Here is a 13,290-nt window from a genome sequence, read left to right on the forward strand (position 1 = left end):
AGATGTCCCAGCCTAGTTACACCCCTGACTGGACCGATATGAATATCTTGTTATGAATGGAGTAAAATGGATGCAAATGTTGATGCACCCATAAATTCTAATCATTTAATTATCTCATTCATTCCTGTATCATCTAGAAGTTTTACATCAAATAAGATAATCATTTATCACAATATTAATATACCTGTCATTTAATAACAACTTCTATTTCCTCAGAAAAATATGGGCACAAGATAAATTTAAATTGTGAATTTGGTATTTCCAGAATATTTACACTTCATAAAGGCCACGGTGGCTCAGTCGGTAACGCATCTGACTACCATGCTAAAGGTCCCGGGTCCGATCCCCGGCCGGTTCAAATCCGGGAACTTTTCTAACGATGGAAGCGGCCCCGGCGCCCACCCAGCGTCGAATAACATGGGTACCTGGGGGAAACCCTGGGGGGTAAAGGCGGTCAGGGGCATGATGCTGATCACATCACCCCCACTCACCACCTTCATGGCGTGGTGCTATGCACAGGGGAGCACTTTACCTTTGCCTTTTTAAAGGTGTCATGCTGTATTGGGATTGAAAAAATATTAGCTGTTAGTGACTGTATTTCGTACCTGTTTTAATAATTAGGTATTTGATAACCCATCTACACACATATATTTGGGATGGACTGATATGAAATTTTGGCACATAAAATTTACTGATACTGATATAAAATTCCAAATAGTACTTTACAAAAACCTCAATGGTTTATTGACCTCCTTAAAAAACATATGCTATTAGATGACTGGAATGCAAAAGAAGCTGCATGTTGAGACATTTACTTTAAAAAAAAAAATGCACAACAAATTACAACAAACTGGCAGAATAGTGCACTAAATAATAAGATATTTATAGATGTATCAAATCAGTAAAATTATCATTAATTCTGGCAATAAACCAAAACAAAATGTACAAAAACATAAGATCCAGAAACATAATAGTTTTCAAAATTAGGAGCTAAATCCACTTACTTCAATATCTTCTTCGTCTGCTACAGCTCTGGTCTGACTAAGAATACTGTACACCTTATCAAGGTCATCACACGTGGTCCCTTCTGGCATCAGCTTCTGCACGGCTGCTTTGTCCATCTCAGACAGTTGTCCACCACTTTCACTTGCAGCATCCACCATCTTCCTCCCCCATTTGTAGCACCAAGAGGCAAATTGACTCCACGACTTTGCCAAGTGGGGGCAATGGGCTACGCTCAGTTGCAGGAGGCGTCCCACAACCATGTCCACCACCGGAATTGTCCCATTCTGGATAAAACTGCACCCTGGTGGTAAACAACAGAGATCGTGATTGAAGTATAAAGAAGACAAGTATTGTGATCCCTAGAGGCACATATTTTTGGTAAATAAAAAAGCAAAATTTTGGTACAAAAACAGAGTCGATTTCGGGTTCAAATTTCGATGTTATAGCGGTGAATAATCACATCAAAAGTGCTATATAAAATAACATTTTGGTTTTAAAATTGTGAATATAATCCTAAATTTGATTTAAAAACTGCACTTATTACACAAAATAAACTTATCCCTTCTAATAGCACATTTATGTAGTTACCAGAGTATTAAGTTTATTCCTGTGTAAAAGGGCCCATATTTGCTTCTCAAATATTTAGAAGCAGAATTAATCAATTTTCTGTGAATTGCATAACTCACAGGATACTTTAGACTTCAAAAAGTGTCACGTCGGTATATAAACGGTAAATTTCGTGTTTAAGAGTTTATTTCGCATTTTGTAGTTCATTTCGCATTATTTTGTGACAAAACAGGGTAGGAAAATGCACCTCACACCTTTCAGAAACATGAAAAATGAACATTACAGCATGTTCTTTCATATTTTGTGTTTTCGTCAAAAACGAAATTTGCATGCCTCTAGTGAACCCATTTCAAGTACAAAATGCATAAAGGTTTGAAAAAAAAAAAGTTTATCCAAATCTGATAGAACTGTGTCAGTTCCAGACAAATGAAATTTTGAATGATTAGAAATATACTGTATTCAATGTACTCTACACTAAATAAAAATACCGCATAGTATTTTAAGTAACATGATTATAGTGTACTTACTGTTGTAAAGACAACAGTTTTTGAATCCTTTTCACTGTATCAGATACTGTTCTGTACACTGTAGTGATAATGTTATCAATGCAGTTATGCCTTGTACAGTAGTTACAGTATATATTGTGTGCTCAATGTTATATCATGTGAACTGGACCTACAGTTTAAAGTGGAATCCGAACCACTATGTGCCTCCACTGGGAATCGAACCCAGGGCCCCTTGATTACAAGGCGACGATGCTACAACTGCACCATCGCACAGGCCCATCTTTTCAAATTAGGTAAAATACCTTCTATACTGATCAAAATAATTTACAGTCTTAAATTATATAAATTGGTCACTACTTTATTGAAAGAGGTTGTTTTCAACAGTAGCTCATTGTAACAAAAAACAACTCAATGAGCTGGTCTGTGGTCAGTGCGATCAAATTTCTACTCATTAATAATTCAAATACATTAGTATTAAGGCCTTTAGCAACATAAATCTTCAATGTATATACCAGATGCAGTACTTACTTGGGATTGGCAAGGTTACATCATATAATTTTTCCCAATGTAACAATTGCCCCAGTGCACTTCTCACGTTCACAGCATCATCATCAACACCTGGCTCCATCAACCGCACTTCCTGCTGCAACCACTTGGATAGAGTTAACAGCAATCTTGCACCGTGCTCTCTCATTGGATCATGTGGGCTTAAATCTGATCGGTTGACTAACTTCGACACACTGAGAGCTGACATTGACATTACATGGAGTGCTTTTTCATGATTCTCCATACTGAAATAAAAGGAGATACTTTCATTTAACTTTCATTAAAAAAGGTACGGTCTAACAAAAATCAAGATTCCTACCAATGAACAATCTGAAATAAAATCACTAACATTTTATAACGAATCTAAATAAATCACATCCTCTGAAATCATCGTTCCACTGTACTTATTTTGAAATTGGTTTTACAGAAACAAGGATTGAGAATTACCGTATTTATGCATGTATAATGCACACACTGGTTTTTGATGGGGAAAAGCAAAACACAATTATATCTCAATTATAATGCGCAGTACAATTCAGGTTCAAGGAATGGGTTTCTTGGTTGTAGGTCTTAGAGCTGCTGCTATGCCGATCAAGAAACCAGCAAATGTGTCTAACATTGTTCTAGGGCCTGTATGTTGGCCACATTGATGTGGTTATATTAGTCACAGATTTTATTGGCACTTTGGAGGGATATTTCCAAATATAGTTTATGAGGTCATTTATTGTTTATATAACCTTTGTCAGAAAAGTTCCAGGACTGAGCCCGTAAAAAATAATTTATTCAACTTAGGAACTAATGGTCCTAGGTTTTGTGAAAATAGTCCCCTTGGCTATCTATACACAGCGGGCACAGTTTCTGGAGGTCATGGACAGCAAGCAGGGATAGCTTCATCTAGGATGATTCTCAGCACATCTGTCACAAAACCGTTTGGATTGCTACCAATATCTTCATAACGCTTCCCTTTCAGCGGTGTTTGCACATGGGGAGATAAAAAATAATCACACCGTAACTGGTGGGTAAATATGGGGGATGTGGTAGAGCAGAGATACAATGCTTGGCCAGAAAATCCTGGACTGGTAAAGCAGTATGTGGCCTTGCATTGTCGTGCAATAAGAACCATTGCCAAGATGCCCACAAATCAGGATGGCGCCACAGAATTGCTTGACGCAAATGTTTCAGGACGTGAATATAAAGGTTTTTCTTTATCGTTTGTCCTTCAGGCAGATGTTCATGGTGCACCAAACCTTTAGCATGAAAAAATTGGATCAACATTGTCTTTGGATCATCTTGCACTGAATCTCTGCCCTTCCGAAACCTTTTGTGCCTTTCAAAGATACGGCTTCTCCATAATGCCTTGTCACCAAATGCTTGCTGTATCATATTCCATGTTTCACTACGGGTTTCCCAGCTTAACACAAAACTTAATGTTAACTCTCTGCTCGGAATGCACATCCATCATGACACTTGTGTAACTTCCAACTAAATGCGCCAACAAGCCAAACAGTGGGCTGCTCAGCACAGCCCTGTCACCTAGTGTGTTTACATGGAAACACTTCCAAGGCCATTTCTATTCAGAACACATATCAGGTGACTGAATAACACCCATTTCTTGTGTTTGAATATCACAGGTAAAGAATAAAAAAAATCAGTCACGGAACTTTTCTGAAAAAGGTTATATTTAGGCTCTAACTTTGGTATGAGACTTTTGCTCATACTTTACTTTTTATAAATTAAAACATAAAAATATTATTTTTCTGTGACGAACGTAACAACTATACGAGGGACATTCAGACCCTCAAACTAACAGTTAGCAGCACATGATTTCTTCCATTAAGGCATTTACACACTCCATACATGTCATATTGTTTGGCCAGTAATACATTTTAATTATTATTTTATTTTTATTTTCTTTCATCCCAAGTACCATAAAATCAGAACGTACCTTCATTTTGTGATGAGCTTATGTCAACAGCATTGCATATTAGTGTCGCCATCATGAATGGAATACTGTTGACTAGGGATGGGACCGATTAATCGGTACTCTATCGCTATCGGCCGATATGGGCATATCGGTGTATCGGTTTATCGGTAAAATTACCGATTATTTTACCGATCCGATATGTTGATAAATATCTGATAATTTAGTGCAAAATTATGCCATTTTGATGTAATTTTTATGGATAATCGTCATCCCTACTTTCTAAAAAAGTAAATGTCTAAATATGCAACTTCTTTTGCACTGCAGACGCCTTGAAACACACATTTATTAAGGAGGCCAATGAACCTTTCAGGTTCTTCAAGGACCATTTCTAATTTTATGTCAGATCGGTAGAATATCGGTTATCGGTATCGGTAAATTTTATATCGTTACTTTATCGGTATCGGCCAAAATTTCATATCGGCCCATCCCTACTGTTGACATATTCAGAAACTGCAGAATTTAAGCTTTACAACAATATATAACATGATAGTGTTCCGTAAACATGAAAAGTCAATGCAAGTGTACCAAAATCATGGAACGACCCTCTATGGTTTCATGTTGACTGTCTGAATTATTCCATGCATAATACACACCACACAGTTTTTGGGGGCAAAAATTTTGGAAAAAAATTTGCATTATACGTGATTAAATCCGGTATAATAAAAAGAACTTTAAAAAATTGCAGAAGTGTTTCTTCAATTATAGACTAGAGAAATATTAGATCCACCCAATTATTGACAATATTAATGATAATTGGATTTTTAGATTTGAGGAGGTGTAACAACATAATGCAAGTAATAAATGATTACTCGTTTTTCTGTAATTGGATTATCATTGCTGTAACAAATCAGTGATTGCAACATTACTTTCTTTAAGCACTACTTTTCTTGTGTTACCCTGAATTTGGAACTGGTCAATTTGTTTGCTAGAACAAAACCTGATTTCTCATAAATTAAGGACGGTACTTTATGTCTTCTCAGAAACCATTAGTTCAGTGACTGACAATCATGTGAACATATACATATGCATGTTAGTGGTGTACTATATGCATATATGGGTCCTCCTCCGTAGTCAAGCGGGTTAAGGCGTTCACTCGTCTTGAGATCTTTCGCTGCAGGACGGCGTAGGTTCGAATCCGGCTCTGGTCGGAATTTATTCGGCCTACGTATAGGGCCGGTGGCAACCCACCATCGTGAGGAAATTGGGAAGCTCCGAGTGAGTGAGCGTAACCCAGTCAAGAAGACCTACAACAATGGCTGGGGGTTCGTCGGGCTGATCACCCGTCACCCCAATACTGGTCTAAGATCTCCACGCTATAACATGTGACGGAGGAACAGTGTGGGAGGGAGACCAGCAGTCGGTAGGTAAGCCCTGGCCCTTCATGGGCTGTCGCGCTATGGGTTATATATGCATACATGGATGAATTGAAATCTCTTTATACATCATGTTGTATGATAAAGTAGCACATTATATTCAAGGTAAATACTTTTTGGTTAAAATTACTGTAACACATTACTTTGAAAATAAAATAAAAACAAAGTAACTTGTATTAGTGACTGCCAAACTCAGCTACATTGTCATTAACAGTTTGCAACAACCTGTACAAGTACTGTACAATGGAACCTCAATTTCATGTTTTTCAGGGGACAAAGCTGAAAAAACTTAAAATGTGGGAAAACGTAATATCGGGGAAAATTTTACATTTTGCTACGTGGGATTATCAGGATTGAATGTACAATACAGGAAAATGTGAAATCTGGGAATGTAAAAATGAATTTGAATTTGAATTTAAAATTTTGGGTGCATCAGCACTAAGGCTATTTTGCACCCGTCACACTGTGCGGGGTCCAGCCCCTTATCGTTACACATAACAACTCTAACGTTGCATAACTAAAATCATAAAATCTTCTGACTTCCGTTAAAAGCTGAGGCTCTAAAGGAGCACTCAGCACAAATAAGGACAAAACACAGGACAACACAAACAAAATTATATCTGCAGTCCAGGGTGTACTATTGGGTGCACTATGTGGAAGGAGCACCCCTTACACCCTGGGAATGTAAAAATGGTGTTCCATTGTACATATAATTATCAGTAAGTTTCTAAAAATATTAAAGGCATACTTTATAACGTTGTTCTATGTGTATTACAGGTAGTTGCTAGCAGAATTTTGATATTAAGCCAACCAATTTGATATTGAAATCAGTTTATCTTTATGTGTAAACCTGGTGACTGTTTGTTATAAGAGATGTTCAGATAAATATGGATGTGTAAGCTGAGAATGACTTTTAAAAAAAGTGCTCAATGTATAAGCTGACATCGATTATTGTCGATTAACGTGAGAGTAAATAACGATCTCCCATTTTGATATCTGAAAATGCGCAGGTTTTATAAAGCTTGTTTTGAGTTCATTTGATGCTTTTGGGCTAGTAGGGACTAAATATACAGTTTCCAAACCAAAATGATTATCGAGTGCGACACTGTTCAATGTGTCTTAGAAAACACATTGGGTGCAAACAGATCACAAGTTTCCTTTTTCAGGTTGGCTTACAATGCAAGTCGAGGAAGAGGAAGGACTGCTCCCTGGAATGGGGGAGGGAGTGAATTAGAAGTTGGTTGAAGGAAGGAAAACATGACATTTTTACGATGTATTTTACACAGCCGAACCAGAACAAAATTTACAGCCCCACTTTTTTTTTTTGTGCCTAGAAAGGTAAGATCTTCCGAGAGAGCTTACCTTACCAGTTCATCTTGTAACAGGCAATGCTCTAGTAGACCCGTATGAAATCCAACATTCATTCTGCCCGATTATCTCCCAATAATAGTTATTGGTGCAAATTCCAATAACGACCCCTTTGAAATAACTACCTTTTTTCCGGGAACTGTGAAAGGTCGTTGTATCGAGAGTTGACTGTAACAAATATGAAGGTAAAATAATTACGTCAACACTTACCAAATAGAAATAACTACTGTATATTTACTGCACTATTGCAGCTTGACTCACGTAAATAAATAAATAACGTTTACACTTAATTTCGTCATTCACTCCCAGTTACTAATACAAGCTGTCTGAAATGTCCGCATGAACCCATTCACAATCGGCAGCGATGCAACGTTTCACCCTCACGCTTTGTGCGAGTTCATGCTGCGTTGATGTCGTCCATCTATTGTAAGCATCACACACTGCGACCTTGAAAGGGCGGTTGATAACTTTGCTCCCTCCTCTCCTATGAAAAGTTAACGTCTGGAAGTTCAAGGTCGCGTGGTGAATGCAGCAGTTACGAAAGCAAGGAAAAGCTTGTTTTTTTGATCTACTGATTAATTTTAAATGAAATACGTAAATGTTAGTCCGACAGTAAGAAAGCCATTTCTGGGACCTGAACTGTACTGCGCATTATATATGAGATATATATTTTTTGTTGCTTTTCCCCATCAAAAACGAGGGTGCGTATTATACACGCACACACACATTATACACACGTAAATACGGTATGTGTGAGAAGCAACCACATTCTTGGGAAGCAATGTGAATAAATGGTAGTGTTCTTTTATAGTTGCTGAGTGATTTCCTACCCCTGAGAGTATTAAGTATAGTCTATTAAGAGTTGGAATATAATCAAAATGTCCTTCAGCTATTATTTGATTTTTAAAAAAAGCATATGATTCAGCCAAAGGAGATAAATTACATAATATATTAGTAGAGTTTGGAATACCTAAGAAGCTTGTTAATATGATAAAAGTATGCACCAGTGAAACAGATGCATTATCTCCATTGCTATTTAATTTTGTCTTAGAATATGCTGTTAGGAAGATAAAAGAAACTAAAGAAGGACTAAAATTAAATGGTGTGACTCAGCTGTTAGCATATGCAGATGATGTAGACTTACTGGGGGATGATGTAAATACAATTAAGAATAATGCTAAAATATTTTTCAAAGCAGCTAAAGAGATAGGTTTGGAAGTTAACAAAGAGAAAACTAAATATATGCTTACAGGCCGAAACCAAATGTTAGGTAATAATCAAAATCTAATTAATGATAACAACTCGTTTGAACCAGTTTCCAAATTAAAGTACTTAGGAGTAATCTTAACAAATGAGAATGATATTAAAGAGGAAATAAAAAGCAGGCTTAATTCAGGAAATGCATGTTACTTTTCTGTTCATAAACTTTTGTCTCCTCGTTTAATATCTAAGAAACTGAAAGTTAAAATATAGAAAACTGTAATTTTGCCTATAATATAATATGGATGCGAAACTTGGTCCCTTACATTGAAAGAGGAACACAAATTGAGAGTGTTTGAAAATAAGATCCTTAGGAAAATATTTGGGCCTAAAAGGGATGAGGAGACAGGTGAGTGGAGAAGGTTACATAATTTATATTCATGTCCAGATATTATTAGAATGATTAAATCAAGAAAACTTAGGTGGGCAGGTCATGTGTCACGAATGGGAGAGGAAAGAGGAGTTTACAGGATTCTTGTTGGGAAACCTGATGGTAAGAGACCAGTAGGAAGACCAAGATGAAGATGGAGGAATAATGTTGAAATGGACCTAAGGGATATTGGTAGGAATCGAAAAGAGTATACAGATCTTGCTCAGGCCAGGGACAGATGGAAGGCCTGTGTTGCTGCAGCCATGAACCTTCGGGTTTAAAAAGGCTAGAGAGTTAGTGCTATTAAGAGCTAACTATGCTCCAGAGAGAGAGAGAGAGAATTGTTACACAAGAAAAGAGCAGCAATGTCACAAGTTGATATCCCTTGAGTACCAGAAAATGGATACTTACCCATACAGTAGTTTTGATATTTCAGTCAAGGCTTTCGCCTTCTGTGGGTACATCACAGTTGATGACGTGAGATCAAGATTTTGAACAACTTCCTCCAATTTGTTTCCTTTGTCGATGGAAACCATCTTCTCCGTAGACAAGTACTTGACTAGAAGTTTCTGAGCAAGGTTCAAGTTACCTTCTTTTCTTGCAACTCTAGCAACTTCCAACCTCAGCCTATTCAGATTACACTGGTATACCAGGTCTTCCCTGTTTAGATCACCAAAATATTTCCCCCACCATAAAACTTGCGAGAGCACTGGGGAACTCATGGATTCAATGTTGCCTCCCTCCATCTGTAACACACAAAATAATATAATCTAAATCATAAAAACATTGAAAGCATAAACAAGACGTAATGCAAACCTAAGCTGGGTACATATCTGTTCTGTATCTAAGTAATTGGTATGAAATGCAATCAATATTGTACAGGGTGTTCCAGAAGTCTGATGGATTTTAATCATTACAAAACTGTTGAGGATAGCATTGCAATTGTGAACTACAAATTTTCTGCACACCCCCATTACAGGTTTGTGTAGTCGAAGTAATTTGAGTGTGTTTAATCAGGAAAATGGGGTGGAGCACAATGTGGAAGGAACGTGGTTTCGTTTTTTTTAGTTCATCAAGACAAGAGGGATATCAAGGGGAACCTCCACAAGCAATATGGCATCTGAATGCCATACAGGAAACCTGGGTTTGATTCCGAGGGAGGGTGATCTACAGTTAGAATTTTCCGGGGCTTGTCAAAGCATAAAGTGGCTCTGGGGCTCACCCAGCCTCAAATTAATGAGTACCTGGTGGGGGGGGGGGTAAAGGTGGTCAGAGCATGGTACTGATCACATCACCTATAAAATGACAGAGATCTAGAATGTGTGGGGCCCTACCATCACATCCCCTAAATGTGCCTTCATGGTATGGTGCTACCTCCATATGCAAACAGCATTTACCAGGGAGTGGTGGAGTGTGGAAGATGATGCCAGATGTGCCACTTACGTATTTTAAACCTGAAGCCTGTCTCTTTTTCCTGCCGTTTCGAAAGCACCTACATTTCCCACACTAGTTGGCTGACAATCGCCAATATCTTGCTAAGACGTAAATTATTATTTTGAAATGCAACCCAAAGCATGCAGTCAGAACGAAAAACAATATACAGTCAGCACACAAAGTGGCACATAGTGTAGAAGGGGGCCCCAACAAGATAAAAGTGGTCGGAAATTCTCGTAACTGTTGTTCCATGTGTCACAATGATATGATCGGGCAATGCAGAATGGTACAGAAGGAAGGATGCTCCCAAATTATTTTAATTTTGTTTGACATCAGGTCCAATCCGCCTCTTACAGGTTAAATCTTGGTACCAGGAGCGTATATTCTAGGCTAGGCTAGCTAGGCCAAAGCCTGAAGTCTAGAGAATAAAATTGTAAATAATATTATTCATATCTGTGAGGAGATGATGCTGATTCTGGAGTTGGCAACCTAATTTCCTATGAGTTGCCAACCTATAGTTCTTTTCAGTTGTTACGGCATGCACTCTAGAAGCTAGCAGGGGAAGTGGAGAGCGGTGAAACGACCTATCCAGTGCAACGAGACAGGCCGGTTAGAGAGAGAGACTGCATCGTTGCCAGAGTAGCGGGAAAGGCGAGTTGAACTCGAAAGAACCATGAAATACAGACGTCCCATTGTTCGCGTATGGCCTGAGAATCCATATTATTCCCATCTTGTGGTCAGTAGAATACCGATAAGTGTATGATATCAAGTGTATACGTTGTAGGAATTCTTTCCAACTGTACCGAATGGTAGCTAGCATTGTCCATTACAATCACTGCGTCTTTGATGTTCCTTTCGTCGAGTGTATCTAAAAACTGCAAACACCAATGAAAACGAATTTACATTCCTGTAGAAAACCAGTGTGACTGGAACCTACGTGACAAACAATAATGTGCCCACCTTTACCCACACGCACCTTTAAACCCCCTGTACCCTCTTTATTTTGCCAGATTTTCGTTGGAGCGTAATTCTGATGTATGTACGTTTCATCTAAATAAAATACCTATATAGGACAAAGGTTCCTTAGTTTTTAGAAGATTTACTTTTCGCCTTTTTGTACTTGAACCACATAGACTTCAGTATCCTCCACAATGACGAAACTCCCCACTGAAAGCTTATTAATGTATGCAAATCAGCGAAAATTTGTTCAGTGTTGGATATTCACCCTTTACATAATACCCGAGGATAATTCTTATTATTATATCTTTATCACAACCGTTGATTGCCTTTGTGATACTGTTCCTTTTGATTCGTTTGAGCGGTGATTCAAAAGACGTGAAACCCGAAGCCTCAAGACTGTCTTTGCCTTCCCTAACAATATGCTGCACGGTTCGCAAACTCACTCTACAATCTTCCAACACACTCTGTTGCACTTTGAGCACACTTACCAAGGGACCACTGTTTTCTGCTTCCTTTTGAAAATATTCATGAACCCTACTGATTATTTTCCTGCCTTGGCTACGAACTAACTCCTTCCTGTTCGCCATCGTACGATACTTACTGCGTTGATAAACACAAAGCTCCGAATGGAACAACGAGAGTACAAATAAATGTCACATCACATGCCACATACACGATTATTGAAGAAACAATGCAGTTAGGCAATACACGATGCGACAATAATTACTCCCACGTATCTTATTCCTACATTCCGCTCATAACAAACAGGAATCAACACTGGGGCAAAACACCATCAGCAACGCGGTGAATTGGCAACACAGCAACGTGCAGAACGAAGTTAGCGCTGCAGCTTCCTCCCGCGACTGTGTAACTCTCGGCTCCACCGCTAGGTGGTCTGTTCTCTGGTTGGTCAGTGGCATGTTCCCCACTCCCCACTTCCCCTGCCAGCTTCTAGAGTGCATGCCATAAGAACTGAAAAGAGCTGTAATTTCCTACGAGTTGGCAACCTTATTTCTTAGGAGTTGGTAAATGTATTTCTATTCGTAGCCTAGGACTACATGACATAGATAGCCCAGATCTTGGACTCAGTATATACCACTGCTTGGTACAGCAAGTTTATGGAGGCGGAGGAGGGAGAAAACAGAAAAAAAACAGTTTTGCACATAAGCAAGTACTTCTTTTTGGTATATTAATCTGCCATTCCCAGAGTAGTAATAAATTCTGCAGTAAAAATTCCATAGAACGTACAACACACATTTCTAGATTTCTAGATTTAGTAACATGAAGCAAACCTACATGTTCCAGCAGCCACTTGTCCTGTCCTAAAGAACAGAGTTTTTTCCTTACTACCTGTTCAACACCAATGTCACTGAACATGTTGCTGGGTCTGTAAACAGGCCTGCCAACTTATGAAACATGTCTTTATTCTCTCTAAATTATCAGCCAATACTTACCAGACTAAAATGGTTGATGGGCTTTTCCTGCAGAATATTTTGCAGGCCAGAAGCTGCATACTGAAGCACCAGAACTTCCTGAGCAAACTCTGCCGGTCTATTTCTTACACCTTCTTGCAGGTGGCATTGTAGGATGTGACGGCCACTTTCAATTTGTTCCAAAGCAAGGCTGGAAAGTAAAATATAATAATAAATAATAGTATTAAGAAGTAAATTGCTGATAATTTTACTGATCCGATATACGAGGGCCATTTTTATTGTAGTGGCAACACTGTTGGTATATGCTTGTCAGTTGTTGCTGAAACAAAAGATGGTCGGGTCATGTTTATTCTTGAACTACGGATCGTGTGTAGGTGTTTAGTGCTGAATAGTACTGTTGCGTGGTAGTTAGAAGACGATAAAGTGAAGTGTGCGTGTATAATATTGCCCTGAACAATGTTCACACGTGAAGAACAGCGAATAT

General features: G+C 38.4%; 1 protein-coding gene across 5 annotated transcripts in view; it reads right to left on the bottom strand.

Annotated features, from left to right (window-relative positions):
- nonC (serine/threonine-protein kinase Smg1) overlaps positions 1–13,290 on the bottom strand; it is a 352,394-nt gene that overhangs the window by 235,788 nt on the left and 103,316 nt on the right. For all 5 annotated transcript variants that reach the window (XM_083136748.1, XM_083136746.1, XM_083136747.1 and 2 more), the window contains exons 25-28: positions 12,828–12,996; positions 9,391–9,725; positions 2,607–2,869; positions 1,005–1,306 (exon numbers count right to left, since the gene is read on the bottom strand). In XM_083136748.1, the coding sequence (XP_082992874.1) occupies positions 1,005–1,306; positions 2,607–2,869; positions 9,391–9,725; positions 12,828–12,996 (1,069 nt within the window). The remainder of the gene's footprint in view (positions 1–1,004; positions 1,307–2,606; positions 2,870–9,390; positions 9,726–12,827; positions 12,997–13,290) is intronic.

The sequence above is a fragment of the Lepisma saccharinum genome, chromosome 15, assembly GCF_977018435.1.
Source record: "Lepisma saccharinum chromosome 15, izLepSacc3.1, whole genome shotgun sequence".
Taxonomy (NCBI): Eukaryota; Metazoa; Arthropoda; class Insecta; order Zygentoma; family Lepismatidae; genus Lepisma; species Lepisma saccharinum.